We start from the raw sequence: 23,909 nt of genomic DNA on the forward strand, positions 1-23,909 counted from the left end.
TATTTCTTATTAAATTCCTTTGTTAATTATAAATTTGTTCCGTTAGAAATTTGATATTAAAAAAAAATTACTGAAAGTGGGAAAAACATTGGAAAGGATAAAATAAAAAGTCCATTTTTTATCAATTACTTGATTATTTTCCATACAAAATTCGATTAAAATTTTCAAAAATTTCATGACATTATATAGCGTCATACACAATTGATAAGATTATAAAGATCAAAGTAACTATTACCAAAGCGGTAAAAATAATGTAAATCAAATATGGTAGTAGTAAATTATTCTAAATTAAAATATAGGAACATTTATAAAATTTCAGTCTTCTTTCAACAATATTACAGAAGAATAACGTAAGATATAGAAAGATATATAAAAGAAAAAGAACGTTGTCCACTTTAAAAAAGTATCTCACAACTTTTCTGTTACGGACCGTGTCAATTATAATTCGCTCCATTTCTTCTAATAAATCCAAAACGGGCATCTTCGATAGAGACTCTGGACGCTTTTATGTTCTATATCTAATAAAACCTTATGAAGAAACTAAAATTGTTAGTAGACAACAGACTTCTAAATCGGTGATCTGACCACCGTTACATTAATACCAATCAGTCTTCAATGCATTACAAGTGAGGTAGATGCGGTTATTTAACTTGAACACAACTAACCACCAACGGCGTACGCGGCACTAGCCGCCGACGCGTGGCTCCATCTATGCCCGAGAGCCGAGGTGCGTGTACAAAAATACTACTTATCTCAGTTACATATGATATTGATTTCATTCATCCCCCTTTACTGCGCGATGTTACTACGAGGTTAGAACGGGCGCGGGACCGAAAAGGCCGAGCCCCGCGCATTATGCGCGTATATTGCACCAAGGAAAGGGAGATGGACGAATTTTATTACACTAAATCTAACACAACACAAGCGCCTAGATAACGTTACAAAAATAGCACAAAAAAGGTTGAATACAATTTTGCTAAAATCTCATAATCGTACAGCTATGTATCATAATATACAATTTCAGTGTTATGTCTCAAATTACGCGGTCACGTTTCGGTCGCAATAATATTTGTGTATACAAAACAACTGCTGGCATGTCATCTAATTCACAATCGAAGTGTCGCCGAATACATTAAACATTAAAAATTCGTAAAAAAATTTTATCATCACGTATTAAATGTTATTAAGTTCTCAATTTTATTGTACCTATCACAAAACCACAATTTTACTGCTAGCAACTAGCAGGGCTCACAATATTTCTCTAAATCGTTAGGACGATCAAAATCTTTCGTCTATTTCATGGTTGTATCAAAAATATCGATATAACATTGTAGCTCTACCTTTTGAAAGTGGCTAAATGTTACAAGATTGCCGTCGAGTGAAAGAATAATATAAACGTCACGTATGGGCCTGGACACAATGCACAATCCTCTACGTATATTTTTATCTGCTAACGAATTAGTGAAATGAAAATCATTAGCATTCTTTTATTTTCTACCATAGAAACTGAATATTTTTCTCTATAGGAAATTTGCTCGAAATAAGACAAACAATTTAGAGCCTCCCTGACTAGTTAACATAGGTTTAATTTTATTGCTTTATCATTTTTCGACTTATGTTTTGTTGAGAATAATGTGCAGTTTGATTGATAGAACGGCCACTAATGATTTCTGATATGAATGCTGCAAATGATTTCGATTTCAAATTGTGGAAGGTCAAGAGGAAAAATTTGTCCTAGGAGGAGTGTATCTAGTGCGCAGGTCTCAATCATAGAGTTCAGGTACGTATTACAAATAACAGCAAGGTTACTTACAAATATTATAGAAATATAATTGATACTACCACAAAATGGAGGAAAGTAACAAAAAAAAAAAAAATAATAACATAACTAAATCATATCAAATAAAATGTGTTATTAAAATTAAGTAATGCTTCACCAGCTTTTAGCTAAATTTTACAATGTCCACTATGTTTTACACACATTAGACACTAGATGTAATGTTAAATTTTACAACATTTATATATAAAAAAAGAAAATTTTGCAAAACGAGGCTATGTAGATTGCTTTTTCGGTTACATGTTATATTTTGTTACTTTATTAGAATATTGAAAAATTTCGATACTGAAGCAGTAGATAAAAATTTTGAATTTTTCAATTATGAAAGACTAGGTAACATTCTTGGAGCGCAACCATCTATACATAATCTAAATGACGGACTTTGCCAGGCAAATCCAATAAACTGAGCGTATCTACTCGATTATATTATAAAACAGTTCTATATTTCACAAACAAATGAGATTCGTTGTTAGTGGAAAAGGAAGTTTAATTGGATTTTGACGTTAAAAACTACTTTTGAAAATTAATCACTTAAAATTGCATTTCATGCAACATAATTATTTTAAATATAACGTAATACTTTAATAATGGCACTGAAAAAAAAATGAAACGTTAAAACATCACATTATTACTGGAAATTAAATAAGAATGATTTATCATTGAAATTTTATGATTTACCGCCTAGACGCAAAACTGTATTTTTAAAGAGCTTTTACAGACTGCACGGATTGTTCTGTATCGCAGGAGTACACTAGCGGTAGTATACTATTTATGTACTTACAGTATCTTTCTCAATATATAATTTTGGTAAAGTTTAATTGTCACAGTTATAATAATTGTATATATTTAACCTTAACTTTAAATGAACAAATGTATGTCAAAATACGCTACGACCACACAGCAATATTAAAAGTCGATTTCAGAAAAAAAATACTTATATCGATAGACATACACTAAATACGAACCTGCGAACACGTACAAACATTCTTAGTGCTTATAGCTCTTATAAGATAAATTAAACGTACAGTACATACGTCGCCAAGTTAACTAAGTGAAACAACTTCAAACAACAATTTTCTTATCTCAATTAAATTTCAACTTTTAGATATTCTTCGATACAGTCAATATTATTTACATATATAATCAGTTCTTTTGTTATATCTAATTACATCTTTCGGTCACTAGAAAATTTTTGTTTGAAGCGTCAAGTGTCCATACTATAGTATACCACTTAAAACGTTTTTCATTACCTTAACTCACTTAAACTAGTGTTACCCTAAGTACAAAATTGTGAAAAATGTTAGTCTAAAGAAAATGCCACTCATCGACCATATCATTATTATGCTTTAGTTATTACTTATTGGGTGAATGTTTTAGGCATTCTTGCGCAAAACTTACACGAATATAATGCTTGTTATTCACTAAAGAACTTGTTCAATATAATATTAGATGAATCCTTAAGTTTATATATAATGGCGACTAATAAGCAGTAACAATATTAGGGAGTATGCCCACAGAGAGTAATGTTTACGGAACGAATGCTATTGGCCAAGGAATTAGTTGCGGCCATTTTGAGTTGTGTTCGCGTGTTGAGTAAAATTTTATTACTATCACATAAACTCTTATATTATATATACTACAATTATAAGGCCGGAGCGGCGTTCAATATTCGTAAAATTATAACAATTTTGGTGGTGTGCTTACTCCCATTGACCGTATCACGTCAGTGTCGTGGTCAGCGATTCACCGCACTACGATATAAAAACCTTGATTAATAAAAACTGCTGGGAACGTGTGCCAACCACTGACACCGAGAGAAGTCAGTGCACCTAGCTAGCTAGTTATATTGCCACAATAACAAACGCTTTAACTTTACGTTAATAGGCATGCAACTAAATTTATTTATAGTCTAAAGTGAACACATATTGACTGAACACATAGTAGGTATTGATTATCGAATATAATCGATATATTTGTAAAATAGATTACTTAGTGTATAAAATTTAAGAAAAGAATTTCTCTACAATATTTGAACTAATACGAAAATTTCGACTGTATACAAACATGTGATAAACATTAAGTAATTAAAATAATCAATATGTAGAAGAATATCTCTAAATTAGCTACTGTAAACAGCAAAATATTAAGTATTATGATTTCTTTCTTATTATTATTTTTTTAATTATGTACAATAACATTTTGTTTAACTAAGTGAATATATGTGATAGCATATAATAGCAAGTTCCCAGTATCAGAGTGATTGAGAACATTCAGTGTATATTCACTATATAATATTAAAATAATAGATTCAGGCAGTTCAAATTATTCCTACCGATATAATATTAAAAAAAAAAAAAAAAAACAATATGCACACGAAAATAAAAATATCACGTCTCTTAATACAAAACAATAAGGTGTCAAAATGGCATAAAGATACCTATGAATTTTCAGAAACGATTATAATTTCTAATTTTGGTAATAAAAATCGCATCAAAAGAAGACGTCAGACCTAGCGACATAACTGCTGTCGCATACTGCCCGTCGCAATCGACATCTTTAAGACAGTCTTCTTAAGTCAGTCTTAAAGTTTTATTGCATTAATTTCTTTGTTCATTCACGCTATTCGCTTTCCCACGAATAAAAGCCAATTTTTACGTTATAATTCGAACAAAAGTAATTTAACCAATATTCATTCAGCCAATTACAGGATAAAAATGCTAACAACTACAATAAAAATATCAGTACGATCCTAAATTAATATAGAAAATAACTTATACGAATACATATATCAACGTTTGTTTCAACCAACATAAAAACGCAAAATCTAACATTTTGGAAAAATACTTTTAAAGTTATATCATTTTAAATCGATAAAAACATCTTTTACATCACAATGTGATTTTTCTATAACTTTACTCTGTTATGTTTAATATTGATTTTTTTAGTAATTGTAAGTGAATAGGGCATGTATTAATTGATGCTATAATAGAAATTACGACTTTTCTTTTTTTTTCTTTTAACCTGGTTATTTTCGTTATTATTCTACAGTCACATATCGTTTCATACATGCTTATCAAAAATGAGTAATTCTAAATTGGCCTCGAGTATTGCCAATTTGACAAACTAGGACCAGAGCTTACTTAACATTGAAAACAGAGTCTTTACAATTTAGTAGTGTAAATTACGTAAAATTATTGCTATTCTATATTATTATGACGCAAATAAACGCTGCATAGTTTGGTCCTTAAAGACTAGTTGAATGCGGAAACAAAATCGATTACTAGGGTAACACAACTGATAATAAGGTTTAAGGAGAATTAATTTCAATTTGCGTATGACTTTATGAGCAAATTTTGACTCTCCGCCCAAGCTATGCTCGATTCGGTTTGTTCCTTTTGGATGTTAATAATATAAAATTGGCACATTATCAAAAAAATCACAACATAAAAAAGAAAACATAATAAATTTTGAAGGACCTTAGGTCCATGAGCTTAGTTTGTCTTAAAAATATTTAATATACTTTAATGTATTGCTTGCCGTGGGAAGAAATATCACGAGCAGTGTCAGGCAGTGTCTCGAACAGTACCACTAGATATCCTTCTGGAGTCAGTGCAACGTCGCTTGGCCGGTCCTTGTCATCAAGACCTGGGCTCTTCAAGTCTACAGCCCATAAGATTCGCAGTTCAGTTGTAAACACGAGCACGCGATGGTTCTTAGAATCAGCTACTATAATACGTCCTTCGTCGTCTGTTACTATACCCGAGGGGCGGTTAAGTTCACCGATACCAGATCCTTCGCGTCCTACACACTGTAAGACCTTAGAAAGGGTCGGATCAACCATAAGCAAACGATGATTTTCAAAATCTGACACTATAATATTTCCTAAAGTAGTAAAACATACACCTCTCGGAGTTGTCGGTCCTTTTAGCATTTTCGCTGGATTAGCGCCCTCGAAAACAAATTTGGTTATGTAAGTGCCATCACTAGTGAATAATTGGATGCGATGATTACGAGTATCGGTGACAACCATATTCCCCAATGTATTCACCGCAACGTCCCAAGGATATTGAAATTGGCCGCATTCTTTGCCGAAAGAACCAAATTTGAGGATGAAATTTCCAGAAGATGTAAATATTTGAACGCGGTGATTATCTTTATCAATTACTATTATACGACCATAAGTGTCGGTAGTTATGCCTGCTGGAAGATCAAATTCTCCAGGACCAGTTCCTTTAGAACCAAACATAGTCTTGAACTCACCTCTACAATTAAATATCTGTATACGGTTATTTCGTCGATCTGCGACTATGATGTTACCTTCTCTATCGACACATAAACCCCATGGCCTCGATACTTGGCCTTCGTCTTGACCTTCACGGCCGAAGGAGAACATAGGAACTCCAGGAACTGGGTTTCTCGTTGGTCTCATTGTTACTGATATCCAGTACCCTGGTATAGCTTGTCCGATACCTCGAGCAGGATTGGGTTCTGTTGCTACACTGGATGTAATGCTATGGTCGTAATAATTGGTAGATCTTGTATGACTGTTAGTGTAATCAGTTAATGATCTCAGAGTGTTTGTAGCTGAAATATTGTAGGTTAAAGGAGTATAAGGCTGAGCTGATTGTAAAGATGATAAAAATGATTGTCTCGAATGAAGTGATGACACGGTGTTGACGCTGTGTATTTGACTTGCTGGTACTGGCTGCACGTCACATTGTCTTTTCAGTTGGTCTACCAAATCATAGTTAGGTGGCATAAACATAATTTTTTCTTCGGTGACGTGCATCTTCTTAAACATGCAAGAAAAATATTCCACTTGAGCCTTGCCTTTATCTTTGGCCGTAAATAATTCAATCCCCTCGGAATCCATGCAACGCACTAGAGTTTCATTCGTATGTGCTAATCCGGCAAGTATACCACGAAGTGTGTTCATATGATCAGATAGCTCGTTCATTTTCGCTTGACGCATTTTCTCTACTTTATCCAATAAATATTTTTCACGGTCTTCAACAGCTTGTGCATAACAACGCATTGCTTTTCGAATTTTCATGTTTGCTTCAGCTGTCTCTTTTTCATACGCTTTTGACATAGCTACTGCACGATCTATAGCAGTTTTTATAAATTTAGTACCAGTTTTTGTTTCTTCTATAGCCCTAAACACGCTGACGCGACACGTATCTAATGCGCCTTTGATAGGAGTGTAACTATGATCTTTGTGAACCCACAAGGTACATTCTTGGCAAATGAAAATGATACACGCCTCACAATAGTATCTGACTTGGTCGCAATGAAGCTCACAATATATGACCTCTTTCTCATTGGTGACGGAGTTGGGTCTCACACCAATTGGGGAAACTTGATGTAACGACAGCAAAGTATGCTCCCTTAGCTGACAGTCCGAAGTTACTTTATGACAGCACTCATAACAAAATATATCGTTGCATTCCAAACAACGCGTAGTGGGTGTACGTTCTTCACAACGGAAACAAGTGTTGGATACCGAGGAGGATGTACCGGGTGAACCGCTCGAGTTGTCCTCTTTGATATGATGCTGATTATTGTTGGAATTTGAATTGTACTCACGACTTATAGTACCAATGGGGTTTTGAAAGGAGCTGCACGAAGGTAGCGCCCAGATATCGTAAGGTACTGTAGACGAGGCGGAAGTGGAAGCAGTCGTCTGGACGCTGGAGGGGTTGTTCATGTTTTCGAGGAGATTGCAGATGATGTGCGTCATTGCTAGTGGGTCCTCTTGGTCATTCGAGCTGTGGCTGGATGCGGCGCTGGTGGATGCTGTCGACGCGGACGGCAGATTGGACGCTAGCGACTGCGTCAGATTAGCGAATGACGTCATGTTAAGTATCACACGTCACGTCATTAGATCTGAAACAAATTATATCATTATGTATTATTTATTGTATCAAAAAAAAAAAGGAATAAAGTCCTAATGGTTCTTAGAGATATTAATAACACTGTGGACAAATACAAATTCAAATTCAAATTCAAAAATCATTTATTCATGTAGGACATTTTAGCCGCTTATGAACGTCAAATTTTTACATTATAATTTTATTTTAATGTAAAATAGACAAGACAGACATACTTAATCGTATCCTTGAGATTGAAACAAAAACATTGGTACTTTTCGGAAGAGATAGTAAGACTGAAAAATCTATTGTTTCCCTCAAAGACAATTACATAAAATATGTAGACAATACAAAATAGTATTACAAAAAATAATGCAGTGGCAACAATTGTCAGCCTTATCATTAAACAAAGATATTACGGACTGTGGGTACCCTTTTGTATAAATTGAATATCCTTGTTGATAGTATAAGATTTTGTTACTTTTTGGATTCTTAAAGGCCCAACCAATCGCCATAAAATGTGACGTTAAGACGCCAAAAGATTAGTATTCGAGATGGAGGAAAACATAGGCTTATCTATATCTTGGTCACGCGGATGGTATCAAGGACGTAGCTAATTATTTATAATTTAATAGTTTTCACAACTATTCCCCCATCAACTCAGCCACCGCTAGTATCCATATGGGAAAATTTTATAAGGTGGCATAGCAAATTTGGCCATAAAATTATTAGATGTGGACTAGAGGGAGGTATACCAGAGGGAGATTTTGTACAAAAGACGATTGCTTGGGTACCTCTGTCCCATTCGTGTTTCAACCGTGAAGCAGTTATGTTTGCATGGCTGTGTTTCAGTTTGAATGGTGGGATATGGCGTGAATTTACTGGGTACAGAGAAATAACACCTGAGTCCTCAGGAATGGCAACGCATGGGGGGTATTATGGGCGAAACAGTAGACTCTGTTATGTCCATGGTACTGCTCATGTCTATAGGCGACGGTTACCACTATTCATTAGGTGGGCCGTCAGCTTGTTTGTCATTCTAAGTTGTATAAAAAAAACTAGACCTTAGTCCTTAAGAAATTAAGGCATGAAATAATCATGGATGTCACAAGGTATTAGAATACCTTAATAATAAAGATATCACGAATATCATAGATGATATTCGTGATAACTATTCCTGTCTATAAACGAAGATTGTCACTTCTTATTTTTATATGTTAGAAAAAAAAATACCATTCAATTTGTTAAAGGCAAACAGCTATCTATAACACACTTAAATAATAATTCAACAGCCACTAATGTTTGCATAAATGCATTTTATACCATATATAAAAAATACATGGCCGATGTAGATGTAGAGCATGCAAATTAAGTAATTTCTAATCAATTAATAAATATGTTTAAGTAAATATTAAAATTAGAATTTTAAAAACAAATTCAGATATGAATTTGTTTTTAAAATAATGATTCTAATCCATTATTAATTTTAAAATACATAGTATATTTCAAGTTTATTTTTAAATTTAATTGAAAATTTAAATTAAATTCAGTTATTTTCATTTTATATTTATCTATAAATACTACAAAATTAAGGAAGTCTATAACATATTATTATTTTCAAATCTGTTATGAAAATAGACAAAAAATTAACAAACAACGACTTACATTTAATAAAATTATACACTGGGCTTAGCGCCACTGCATGGAGTTCAGCTAATATGCCACACAACACGAATGGGGCACAGGAACCACACTAACTTATATTTATTAACTAATTATTAAACTACACTAACAAAAATTTAACGGAAACCTGACGCGTCCGCCCATCGGTAAAGCGGAGTAGAGACTGGCGACTGCACAGCTAAATTTTCATTATTGCAGTTTGCAAAAAAAATCTATCCCAAAATCTTTTGTGCACCCCTACTACTACCCCAATACATAGGTAGCGGTTCTGGAGCGAGACGGAATGATTACAACTTACGGGGGGGGAGACAGAGAAATATCTCGCATTCCAAATTTTTCCATAATATAGATAAGGTTTGCTATGATTAGGGTTGACAACAATCTTGTTTACTATTTAGATTAATTATGTCAATGTCAAAGGGCATGATATTAAATAATTGTCGATTATATAATCAAAATAAATGCGTAAACATGACGTTACTTAAATGTCTATGTTTAAATGTTCTTTTTATAGATCTAAATATTTATAATATTATATAGATAATTTCATAAGAGTTAATAAATTTACCAAATCTAAAATATACTGTTTTAAAGATTATTAATATACACATTAAAAATTATTTAAAACTTTTTTGTACTAAAATTTAATATTAACAATGTCATCTATGGTAGATTGAGCAAAATAATAAATTTTTGTATTACTGGCATATTCAGCAAATAAGCTTAGCATGTCTCTTTATCCAAACAATAGTATAATGTTTTAGTGTTAAATATATACTGTTTACCTATCTAACTACTCTTAATTACATTGTGACCAGCAAGATATCTGAGACAATACCGAAATTGTCAACCCTAGTGCAGTTGAAATCATTATTAAGTAGCGTAATTCTACATTTCACGGGCGGATGTGTGACGAAGATGCAAGATGGCCGAGATGCACCCACGAGAGGGACGGAAGTAGCGTTTCCATTTATCGAGATTCTGTATTTCGGGAGGCGCAGCGGGTGCGGCGCTGCCACATGCGGTGCTCGTGACCTTGGAAGGCGAGTGCGCTTGAGGCAGGTCCGGAGTCCTAAGTCGAGGCCCATCGCCGCCATCTTGCTATTAGACGCGTACCCGCCCTCCTCAGTTTTGAGGGTGCCGAAAATCGATGCTATCCCTTGTTGCCCTTATATCCTATGAAGGGCGAATGTAAAAACATAACTATAATATATGTATATAAATACTAACTTGGTTACTTGGAGAAAATCAAAATCAAATTTGTGTACCGACTTCAAAAGGGTGAAGTTTTCAATTGGCTGTATTTTTGTTAGGTATATACTATACGACGTCTTAATACCATGCTTTATATAGTACAATATATACATAAACATAAATAATACACAGACATAAAGAAATAATAGAATTTAATATTTGTAATATTACGTTGATAATTTGTTAAGAGTTAACAAGATTTACTGTATGTAGCTATATCAGTTTATAACGTTCTATTAAAAAATAGAAGCATTTACATTAATAGTCAGGAAACAGTGGTACATATATACTTACAAAAACACTTTATAATGATCTGATAGCTTATATTAAAATATGAATCTACACAAATATTATAAAGAGTAAAGATATGATTGTTTGATGTACTTAATGAACTAACTCAAAAACTATTCAATCGCTTTTAAAAATTCTTACATCTATAGAAAGCTACATTATCAGTAAGTAACACATGCTATATATTATTTTCAAAAATTCTTTCTACACGTGCGAAGTCGGGCGGGATTGCTAGTAAAATCCTTAGCGATATTATAATTGTGAAAGTGGATTTGTTTATTACCGTATAGTGTCTTAACGGCTTAAACAATCACTATGAAATTTGGTATATATGTAGATAGATGACATATGGGATGGAGATGGATATAGGCTACTTTTTATCTCCATCAGTAAATATTTCGGTCACACGAACGAAATCGCGGCTAAAAGATAACAATAAATAAACAACTACAGAGCTAGAAATAATAATATTTGGCTCTAGTATTCATTAGTTATCACTCATTCATAAATTATCGGTAAAAAACATAAATGGATTCAAATCTAAATAAATAATATGAATGAACACGCTGCCCTAAATTATTCAAGGCCAAACACCGAACAATGAAATTAAATATTTAAAATGAAAGCAATGAAAAATATATTATTCACTTAGAATAATTATATATAATAAACAATAGTTATTTATCCAACACACTTTTAATATTAATTTATAAAATACAATCCAATTAGAGGAATAATACTCTCTTAACGGATGTACCTATTATAAACTTAACTTCACTCCCTGTTTAAACTACATATAAAAATTTTAAAATAGGTGTATTATAATTAAATTTTCGATTATTTCATTTATTTATAGGTAATAACTTTATTGATTTTTATACAGTTCAAACTACTAAACACGAATAGTATTCCAATCGCAGAGAAAAACGAAAATTACATTGTCTTAGGTTTATTAAGTCGTATGTGTTTGTAGTAGTGCCAATAGTAGTAGTGCATAGGTATACAATTTAATAGGTATATAATTTCCCATCACTGATAACAATATCATCTTAATTCAAAACTGGCTAAGATACAAACGTACCATACAGAAAAAAAATACTATTCAACTGAAAATCTTCATTTTGAAGTCGCTTGAAAAGAAACATAAGTTACTTTGTATGCGCACCTACACATTAAAGTCGAGTTATTTACCACCAGCAGGTAACAATATCGACCTTGTACATTTCCCAGTAAAAAAAATATACCGTACAGTTTTAATGCGAAGTAAGAAACAATAGGTTTGCGAAGGTCGGGTAAGTGCTGACAGTGGGGTAACCTGCCTGGCTGCACCCTGTTGTAAAGTACATACATCGACGATTCTCAAACTTTCTTTTTTTTATATGCTATTTTCATCAATGTGACAATCCATCAAGGTCAAATGACGGGCAAGGGTTCTTTTAAGCGAGTTTCTTGGAAGAGGTTTTTTATTTGAATGTTTATTTACTGTGCTTCACCAATTCTATCTATAACATAGAGAAATATCCTGCTTGTTGCTAAGCAAAATCTACTATCAGACACGATTCCGCATTCTAAATTTAAATATTTTAAATATAATGTCTATAAAACATGTCGCGAAAAACTTTGATATAAAAATATTGACACTCCTATTCCAATATATATTTTTATCATGATTATTTTGAAATATTGTTTTGAAATGCGTAGCAACATTTACGTTATAGCGTTTGATCTAAAGCTTCGACTGGTCAACTAGATAAATATCACATTCATCTTCTAATGTCAAAAGCCTTATAGCCAGTAACAGATAAGACGTGGTTTATTATGGTGTTATTACATGAAAATTAGGAATTCAATAAAAAATAACCGAATTTGTCTTTAAAACTACAACCTACTTATTGTACGGTAACATATACATGATTTAAAGTAGAAATATTGTTTGAAATTAAATTGTATGACCATTTCTGTAAAGCCACAAGCAGATATGAACTACAGAAATATCTCTACCTGCGGACGAACCGTTAGCTATGTAGGATTCTTGCCTTCATAAACTGTTTCCTTGAAAATAGCTCGTTACATTAGGTCGCATTGTCTCCTGCGCCCTTTGTAAAAAGTGGCATTTATTGGTTGTAATGCTAAAACTAACAAAAGCCATTTCTAAGACAAAAAAATTTGCAGATAAAGAATAATGCCTTTGCTGGACGGAAGTATTATTTTTATTTGCATTTTAAATAACAAAATAATTTTACAGTCTTAGTTTCAATTCATATTAAATTCTTTTGACTATTGTTTTTTTTTTACCCATGTGGTCCGGCATAGAATAAACTACCCCTTTCTTTCCCGTGGGTGTCGTAAAAGGCAACTAAGGGAGGGCGTGGGATGGACAGAAGCGTCCCACTTAAAACTTCTCTAAAGTCTGACTGCGGTTGCCAATCCACCTGCCAAGCGTGGTACTATGGGCAAAACCACTCAAGGGTGAGGTTTATGTTCAGCAGTGGACAGTTAAAGACTGATATGATTATTGTCTTTTTTTAGATATTCATGTATTGCTCGTTCTTAGGAGTTGAACCGGGAAATCCCGGTACTAAAAATCTTGAGAATTCCCGATTTGTTGAAGCAGTCTAAGAACTGAAAATTAAAAATCAAGAAGGTAATTTTATTAAGCATAATTTTACAATAATAACCTAGTATGTAGGCAAGAATAAAGTTTACGTTAGGTCTCAGCGACGTGGGAGAGGTAAAATAATTATTTTGTGTTCATCACGCTACCCCATCCTACCCTATACCCCGCAGAGGTTTTACATTTCGAGTTCCTTTAATTAGTCGTATTTATAATAACATTTTATTTTCTGTCATAATAAACAGTACAAAACAAATTGTGGTGAAAGTGTACATACCCTTCACCACATGGGTTCTTTTGTCTAGCGGATCTGTTTTTATCCTCTCAAGCATTTTAAGACAAGGTGAATGCGTCACGTCTTTGTCTCGTTGCCATTTCTCCCCAAGTTGTCCGTAATGTACGTTACTTTTTAAAATCATCATAGTAATAACAATAGGAAGTGCACACTGCATGGACTTATTTAACGGTGACCCAGATTGGTCATGTCCACCAAAAAATTGTCTGGCGTTCGACCCAGAATGTGAGCGAAACTTAGCAAAGACATATCAGAGTGTACATACGTGCTTAAAGAGGGCAGGCTCTCCCCTGGAAAATAATATTAAATACGCAAATGCGCACCTCTCCTATCTCAATGCAAACCTTCGACATTTACAGGCTTCACAACCATGTAAACCGTATACCATATACTGTAACAGGACGAAATATTAACGTCTCTGTTAATGCAAGAACGTTTACTACACTAATATTGTTCTATTGACATTTCTACTTGCGCTTCCTCGGATATCTAAAATTTGGATTTGAAAATGTTCATTAGGTCGGATATTTATTATCGCCGTCTCAGTTGGCTAGACATTTCATCTTTTTGTCCCACAAGTACTCGTAAACTACCAGTCTTATTCATAATTGATATTTTCATTAAAAAACTTATATATACATACACCAAAATATTAATAGGCATGGACCAGGTTAAGCAAATACAATGTCGATTGAACACGTCCTTAGGATGGGTATGCATATCTATATTATAATAATTCCTCATAATAGCAATTTTAACCGATTTATATTTTAAATCAAAAAAATTGAATAATTTTCTATTATATGCAGAAAATATTATTTTAATTTAATGTTATTAATTTTTAGATTATGAACATTTTAATTTTATAGTTCTTATAGCATTACTATGGCTTAAAAAATTGGCTTTGAAAATGGACCGCTGTTTGACATTTTCGCCTTTACGTTTATGAATAATACTTTTTGCTATTACACCTTTATTTTTATAATCATGTTATTTCTTTGTTATTGAGGACTTATAAAAGTTGATAATTTTTATGAATAAGACGGTTAGTGGGACAGATGTGACCGGTATGTATGTAAGACGGTTCGTCTAGTTTTTACGGATGCCTATTTACCTATCACGATAGCAATGAGACAACTCGACGGTTTCAGCATCTGATTAGAGAATTGACCCCATACAGTTTCTTACCACCGACCTTGTGTTTCTGAGTGACATAAATGTTCATCAATCATGAATTTTAAGCAATTGAGCAATTTCTGACAATTGTCTCTACCTTTGCTGAGATTGCCCGATTAGTTTCTGGCTCACACCGCTGAAAAGACACCAAATATTTTTGCTTCACGGTGAATTCGCGATTCAATGAGTTAATTATTTAGGAACAAATGTTGAGAGAGCAAAAGAATCTCAACATTTGTTCTTAAGCATTATGCCATTGTTTATGGCATTGTCTTAACGATAAACCGCCCTAATTCGTGTACAAATAAGTTTGCTCATTCGTATGTGAGCCGTAGCAAAATTTGTGAAATGACCTATCCCATGATATGTTCTTTCCATTTTGACCTCGGATCTTTCAAACGTAGCGTAAAAAAGCATTCAGTGATTCGGCACCAAGCGGCTAACAGTTGAAAGAATAACATCCTACTTTCGGTTGATAGCATTTATTGCCTACACTTTCTGTATGTATATTGAGGATTCACTACAACTGGTATCTTGGGTAAATTTGGTAAATTGGACAACATGCTGTATGTATTTTAAATACATCGGCAATTGATATGTTATACCAGAGGGAGACTTTGTACAAAAGTCGATTGCTTGAGTACCTCTGTCCCATTCGTGTTTCAACCGTGAAGCAGTTGTGTTTGCATGGCTGTGTTTCGGTTTGAAGGGTGGGATATGGCGTAAATTTACTGGGTACAGAGTAATAACACCTGAGTCCTCAGGAATGGCAACGCATGAGGGGTATCATGGGCGAAACAGTATACTCTGTTATGTCCATAGTACTGCTCATGTCTGTTGGCGACGGTTACCACTTTTCATCAGGTGGGCCGTCAACTTGTTTGCCATTATAAGTTGTATAAAAAAAAATATGCGATTAAAAATAAAATACATATATATTCATGTTTTATAACATCATTTTACTAGTTGGAACATAATACAGGGTGGCCCAAAAGTCCTTAGAAAAGTAAAATTTGAATTAAACGAAAACGGCGCGCGTGAGCGGTGCAGGGGAAGCGGGGGCAGTAACTTCGGTTTCTGGGAATTTAGTCGCGATGGAGCGTTTCACCGGAGCGGACCGTGCGTTTTGTGTGCGCGAGTTTTATCAAAACAACAATTCGGCAACCGTTGCGAGGCGTAATTTTTTTTTTTTTTTTTTTTTTTTTTTTTTTTTTTTTTTTTTTTTTATGCTACTTAGAATGACAAACAAGCTGACGGTCCACCTGGTGGAAAGTGGTAACCGTTGCCTATAGACATGAGCAGTACCATGGACATAACAGAGTATACTGTTTCGCCCATGATACCCCCCATGCGTTGCCATTCCTGAGGACTCAGGTGTTATTCCTCCGTACCCTGTAAATTTACGCCATATCCCACCCTTCAAACCGAAACACAGCCATGCAAACACAACTGCTTCACGGTTGAAACACGAATGGAATTTCGAGAACACAAAGGTTTACACAACTTTGATGACACCCCAGCTCTCCAAACGATTAAGAATTGGGTTGCTAAGTTCGAGGAGACCGGTTCGACGTTAGATAAACCGCGGTTGGGTCGCCCAAGGACATCATGTACGGAACAAAACATCGACACAGTGGCACAATCTATTCGTGAAAATCCTACACAGTCAACTCGTAAGCGTTCCAGTGCATTAAACGTATCCAGGACATCGTTACAACGGATTTTGAAGAAAGATTTACTTATGCACCCTTACAAAATTCAGTTGGTGCAAGAATTAAAAGAAACTGATGCTATTAAGAGAGTGAATTATGCTAATGAAATGTTTAATCGGTTTACTTCGTTCAATAACATAATGTTCTCTGATGAGGCACACTTCCACATTAACGGACATGTTAGTAAACAAAATTGCCGCTATTGGAGCCCGATTAATCCAAAACTTAAGCACCAGAAGCCCTTACATAGCCCTAAAGTTACAGTTTGGGCCGCTATGTCAGCCCATGGCATCATAGGGCCTTACTTTTTTGAGGACGGCAGAGGGCGTGCTGTTACTGTTACTTCGGAGCGATATGTGGCCATGACCGAGGAGTTTTTCACACAAAAATTGCAAAACTTTTCAGGCTTTAATGCCCGAACATGGTTTCAACAGGATGGAGCAACTTCCCACACCTCCAATACTGCTATGCCCGTTATCCGTCAACTTTTTCCAAACAAAGTTATCTCTAAGAGAGGAGACATTTCCTGGCCACCACGTAGCCCGGATCTGACTCCAATGGATTTTTTTGTGGGGCTACCTTAAGGCTAAAGTGTACGACTCTAACCCGCGGTCAATTAATGACCTAAAAGAAAACATCCGCAGAGAAATGGCAAGCATTTCAGCAGTGACGTGCCGCGCAGTCATCGACAATTTCAGAAGGCGTTTGCAAGAGTGCCGTGACTGTAACGGATTACATTTGGACGACGTTATTTACAAAAAATTATTCCCGTTTTTCTAGCTATATTTACAAATAAAAATATTATTCATAGTGTAATTAGTTTTATTTTAATTAATTTTTTTTATTACTAAGGACTTATGGGCCACTCTGTATATATGTTTGCTAATCCGCTTGCCACGTGTGATTATTACTGGCAACAGGGGGAGGCTTATGTGTCAGCGGTGAATAGTTAAGGGCTGATATGATGATAATGTGTGCGTAATAATATGAACAAATAGGACCGGTTCTCTATACCTTATTTGTACTCTGTCTATGCTATCGATATTAGTTTGAAAATAACTATAAAAGAAAGTTGCAGCAGAGATAAGCATTTTTTTTAATGGATGATAATGGAATGATAACCCAGCTTGCGCTATCGGTACATACGGACGGGGTATCAATGAGGGATGATAGGTGAGGATGAAAAGATTGAATTCGTTACTATAGGCCAATGAACCAGCCGTTCATGATGAATTCAACAATAATCGAATCGCGATGTTTTCCAGGGGGAACTGCGTGGAAGTTGACTTGATAAGGTATATTGCTAGCAATGCGGTTGCTAATCCCCTTTATTATCAAAACCTTCTCCTCTAATAAGTATTAGTTACACCTACTTGTCAATAATTTTTTTTTATGCAACTTAGAATGGCAAAAAAATCTGACGGCCCACCGGATAGAAAGTGGTAACCGTCGCCTATAAACATGAATAGTACCATGAACAGAGTCTACTGTGTCGCTCATACCCTTCTACTAATTACACTTATACTATTGATATTGTTCCATTGTTATTTCAACTTAGTTTTTGTCTTCGTTTCGGGGAAGGCAAATGCGCCCATCAAGTTTTAAAAATAAACAACATTCTATAAACGGTCGACATGTCCCGAGTCTCTCATTTCAAAAGGGAACTAAATTAAAAAGTCATATTATGATCTCAATGGATCTCAAGATAAAAACATTTATATCATTTTATAGGTGCTATTTATATATTGTGATACATATATTACGTTAAAACATTTAATGTATATTTATGCCAAATATTCAATTAATACGATACTGCTGAATTTGAAACCAAACAACAGCTATTAAATATTGGCTTGTTTGCACCTAGACATAACAGCCCAATGGACGTTAACGTTAAGATATATATTTTTTACCACAAATTATTTTTCTTTACTTATTTATTTATTTATAGGATTACCAACATAAAATACAGCTAAACATTTCAATACAATACACTGGTAGATAAGATCTAATTGTTCTTACATTTATAGGCAACCACAGCATGCCTTGTGTTTGATAAACATTAAAATAGAATTAAAATATTAAATGTCATTAGATAAGTAAAAATATTAACAATATGAATAATAACATAATATAAATAATCAAAATTGTAATTAAATTATTTTAAATTATAAATATAATGCAATGGCGAGGTACATCAACATTTTAATTTAGCCATAAACACAGGGTGACAATCGTTGTGAATATCAACTTCTTTTACTTACAGCTTTTTAATATGTTTAATTGTTATAAAATGTGAAAGCAAGATTGTTTTTAAGCAATTTCAAAAATGTTCTTAATTTTGCTATTTTTTTTTACAACTAAGTTATGTATTTTTTTAATGGGTGATAATGGAATGGTAACCCCTACCCGCGCTATTGGTATACACCGGCGGGGCAACAGTGAGGAATTCAACAAGAATTGTTCACGATGGTTTCCAGGGAGAATCACGTGGAGGTCGACCTGATAGAGCATATTGCTAGCAATGTCGAATTCCATTGCTAACAATACCTTTGCCCCCACTAAGTTACGTGTTAGGCCCCCAATTATAAATTTTTTTTTTTAATCGATAGGTTTTAACGATTAAAGTTGCTATTGATTCTTAGAGGCACAAAAAACGGCTAGTTGCGATGCAAAATCTCCTTGTGGACACGCGATTTTGCGTTCTGAATAAAATATCAAATACTTTCAAAATAAATGTTATCTTCCAATATCAGGCCCTGTTGTAACGCAATATGCAAGGAAATTCCTTGTATATCCCGTCCACAAATTAATCTCTCATATTTTCATTTAAAATAGTTGCAATATCACAGAATCTCGCGACCTTATTTCCACTACGTACTTTGCTACACTCTGTCCTTCGTGCTGCCAGCAAGCTAAATTGAAATCGTTCCGCTAATATGGAGAGTTTAGGAGATAAATGTCCTTACATTAACTTTTTAATTTATACTGCAATGGTTTTTTTTGGTCCGCAAAAAGTTTACTCGAGTTCATAAGTTGTTTCCTCAATCACATAAATTAATGTGGGTACTATAAAATCTTTCTTTGTTCCGTTAACTAAAAAGTACATTTCGATTCGTGAACGATAAGATGTTCAGTTCCTATTTATAATATCAAAGTCACATCATTTTTACACTCACCGTGTTCAGTAACGTAAATATTGACTCCGAAATAGTAGTTTACTTTAAAATCCCATCCTCGTTGCCAAATCAAAATAAAAAACTGCGCAAAAACATATTATTAATAATAAATTATGAACTGAATTCAAAACATATATAATACGAATTCACGAAACATCTTATCGTTCATTAATTTATGTTTTAGACAGAAGTCGCTATCTTGCAGAGCAAAACGTACATTCTTGTGTTAGCTTTGTCAAGTCCACTGATTTTTCCATAAAAATGTCGACAGAAATAGGAACGGGTTTGAAGGAGTGAAACTGCAATAAACAGCTAATACAACTTAGTTGTCAAACTTGTGGTACATGACGTCACAAACTGAATTTGCAATTTGATTTTCATTGTGATAATACAACGATATTTAAGTATTATTATTACTCAATGGTCTTAGTAGATCGTCGATATACAAAAAAAATCACAATCCCATAAAAAAGTTATACTTAGAACTGTTATATTTTAAATTGAAAAAATTTACATTTACCACAAGACAACGAATAAATGAAGTCAAACTTATACCGTAAATAAAGAATTATATGTTTAAACGTAATAATTATTACGAAATATGTAATATTTCAGTCATTACTAAATGAGATTTCTTTTATACCACGTGGCAAACAAGTATACAGTGAATCTGATGAAAGTCTATAGACGCCTGCAACAGTAGGGGTGTCACGTGCGCGTAGCCGATTCCGATGGAACCTTAATATTCTCTTTGAAGAAACTCATACTCTAGGGAAAACCGGAAAAAAGGTATTGAAGAAATGAGTGCAAAATTTGATTAAATGCTTTCTATTTTCGGTGTCGACTTTCTTGGCTCTATGTTATTATTCGGTTTTCAATATATTAATGTAATTAATATTCTAATTATAATAATTGTACTCATCTAAAATTAATATTTACCCAAAAAATAGCTAACGTGTATTAAATCATCTCTAATTTGATATACCTAGATATACAAATAATTACGGCAATATTTTAGGGGATTGAGCAGCGTTGTTGCGCGCATGCGAGAACGAGGCAGAATTCCGTTGTCGATTACTTACTCTTCGACAACAGAAACTCGTTTATATTTTAAAAACAGATAGGAATAGACAGAAGCGCCACCTTGGTAAATTCACGTTTTACTTCTACTGTCATATTTTGTTTAGTGTAAAAATACTAGGAACATTTGAACGCACGTCTATACCACAAAATCACAACCTTTTACTAAAATATATATTGAAAATAAAACATGTTATGCGAGATGTATTTGGTGGAGGATTTGTTACAGAGACAGATAGAATGGTACGCTCGCCAGCGCTTATTGGTTTACGCTAACGGGTACCAATAAGAATTATAGGTGAGGATAAATTCATATATGTTGTTTTATCGTGATTCATTCCACTAAAATATATCGCGTAAACTCTATGTAAAGGGTTAACATGCCACATGTAATACATATTTGGTCACGCTTTCGCTTTTAGACACTAGCAAAATACGCAATGTGCTATAGCCCCATCTCGTCATATAGGTATGCAGTTCAACACACGAATTGTGTTTCTGGCGAAATGTTGATGTGACAATCTGAGCTTGTGGCAAACTGCATATAGTTGATCTTCTGCATACATGACATGGAAAGTTATGACATGCATATACCACATACTTTGAGGTATTTATTTGAGAGGAAAGTGGGGGGGGGGGGGGGGGACACTTAAATTGAATATTTAATGGTTTATTCACCTGTTTCTTCTCAAAACTCAACACTTTAATAGTGTTCCATTCACCTTTATATTACCCTAATCACATGTCACAATGTATTAATGCGAATGTTTCTGAATTAAGTTTTCTTATTTACTACCTCAAATTAATAAGACACACTATTAATTAATTTGAATCATTGTAATGATATATTATTCATAATCTCATTATAAAGCTATCAACATTAATAAATATTATTTTGATATAAATTAATTTTCCTGAGGCAACTCCATCACCATGATGATTAAAGAAGTTATTTATTTATACTGGCTGGAAAAATGAAAACAATGAATCATGATATACAAGGCAGTTCTATTTTTAAATTAAATGTGAATAAAAAAATGGCATTATAATCCATTTTACTGAAAATGTATATATAAGGTATTGTTATTTTTTTCTTAAGATAGCTTTGTTTATAAAAATACTATACACATACACTATACATACAGAGATGACTTACAATAAATAAATTAATCAGAAATATGATGATAGTCTTACCAACAGGAATTTATAACCAAAGTAGAAAAATATCACAGAAATTTCATCCAAATTTCATTAATAAAATAATTTTTTTTTAACAAAGAAATTAGCAGTACAAAACTTTGTTTTAAGTGCATTTCAATCACAATTTAAATCAATTTAAAATAATTCTTGTTAAATAGTAACTTAGCCAAAATTTATTACATGGAATTATCTCTAAAAGTCTAAGAAAACAAAATTGCTCTCTTGCTTTTTTACACCAATATGTGTAAATACTTCAACACAAACAACAAACATTAGTCATATTATTTTTGTTGTCCTAATTATTCTATCCCTATTATATAATTTAACAATGTGATGAAATACCTATTTATGATTGAAAACATTTTTCAGTAATTTTCTAATGTAACAAATGTTTTTGCAAGTGTTTGGTAGTAAATAAAATATTATGAAGAAAAAATCCAAATCTACACATTTTATACACATGCTCATACAAGAAATAGGAATTAAATTATAATTTGATTAATTAAAATTAATCAAATAATAATAAATATGTTTATTTTTTTAACTTCAATATTAGTTAATTTTTTAAAACTATTGTCACATACTCAAATTTATATGTATATGATACTAATATATTTTCTAGTTTAGCAAAGTTGTTTGTTGTGTTTGTGAAAACAAAAACAAAGTCCAGATAACTGTTTTTTATTACAATTCAACTTAAAAAATATATATTAATTTATTATGTATCAAACTGAGACCTCATTTCTAAAAATTAAAAGTGAACTCAATAAATGTTTCTTGACTGCTATATATTTTAAGTGCAATACCAAACACAGTATAATTTTTCGATATTTAGATGTAGTTAAATTTAAAATTTATATATATTGCAACTTTCATAAATTGTAAATTAAATATTTAAAAACATTTAAATAAAACAACATTAAATATTTTATGCAGTAAGTTTATAGTACTGTAATAATAGATACGAAATTTATTCAAATTACGATCGGAGGGTAATTTAATGGCAGTTTACAAATAAATTTAAACATTTTCCTAAGCTGTTACTACAAAAACAACTGTATAACATATTTTTTAAGGATATACATGAAGAAATTATCGATTAAAATATTAAAATTATACTTTAATGACACGGACTTAGGTGCATTGTTTTTCAAGCTATAGAAAGGTATTTATAAATATGGAGATGTGAATCATTATTGTGTATACTTTCGTACTCACCAAAAATAACTCATGTCCATGAAGTAAAATCATGAAGATACTGGTTACCGTTAATTGAATTCATTAACCATCAGTTCTTAGTATATGTACAATAACTTTCGTCCAGTCAACATGTAATTATACAAGAAATTATTAATGCCTGACAATGCAGGTAGATTGTACGGATAGCTTTTCTTTTGGTGCAGTGACCTATTCTACGAGTCCCAAATAACTTCAATAACTTCAATAATTTTATTGCACTAACTCTACATACCGTCGATAATCACATTTAAATATAGTCCGTAAGCTATTAGCTTACATTATAATTATTTTATCACAAAATAACACTGAAAACATCAGCGGTGAATGAACGATCAATGATTAAAAAAAAAAAAAGAAATTTGACATTGCTAGAGCAATCTTACAATATTGTTTATAGAATCGCTCGATTATGTAAATTTTCTTTTCCAATTGTAAATGTAACATCAAGTATTTTCCAATTACTTTTTCTTTTTTTAGAT

General features: G+C 33.0%; 1 protein-coding gene across 2 annotated transcripts; it reads right to left on the minus strand.

Moving 5' to 3' along the window:
• Positions 1-144: 144 nt before the first annotated feature.
• LOC113521911 (protein wech) lies at positions 145-23,758 on the minus strand. 2 transcript variants are annotated; one of them, XM_026907574.3, is made up of 2 exons: positions 23,410-23,758; positions 145-7,723 (listed from the first exon to the last, which is right to left on the minus strand). In XM_026907574.3, exon 2 carries the CDS (start codon positions 7,692-7,694, stop codon positions 5,349-5,351), a length of 2,346 nt encoding a protein of 781 aa, XP_026763375.2. In that variant the 5' UTR covers positions 7,695-7,723; positions 23,410-23,758; the 3' UTR covers positions 145-5,348. The 2 variants fall into 2 exon arrangements, with proteins under 2 accessions (XP_026763375.2, XP_026763376.2); XM_026907575.3 differs by lacking the exon at positions 23,410-23,758 and adding an exon at positions 9,373-9,631.
• Positions 23,759-23,909: the final 151 nt, after the last annotated feature.

Source organism: Galleria mellonella, unplaced genomic scaffold, assembly GCF_026898425.1.
Source record: "Galleria mellonella isolate WM207_F2 unplaced genomic scaffold, CSIRO_AGI_GalMel_v1 utg63, whole genome shotgun sequence".
In the NCBI taxonomy this organism is placed as follows: domain Eukaryota; kingdom Metazoa; phylum Arthropoda; class Insecta; order Lepidoptera; family Pyralidae; genus Galleria; species Galleria mellonella.

What these genes read in the sequence shown, in the direction of transcription:
- LOC113521911 (XM_026907574.3), bottom strand. Translation starts at nt 7,694, where the DNA reads ATGACGTCATTCGCTAATCTGACGCAGTCGCTAGCGTCCAATCTGCCG.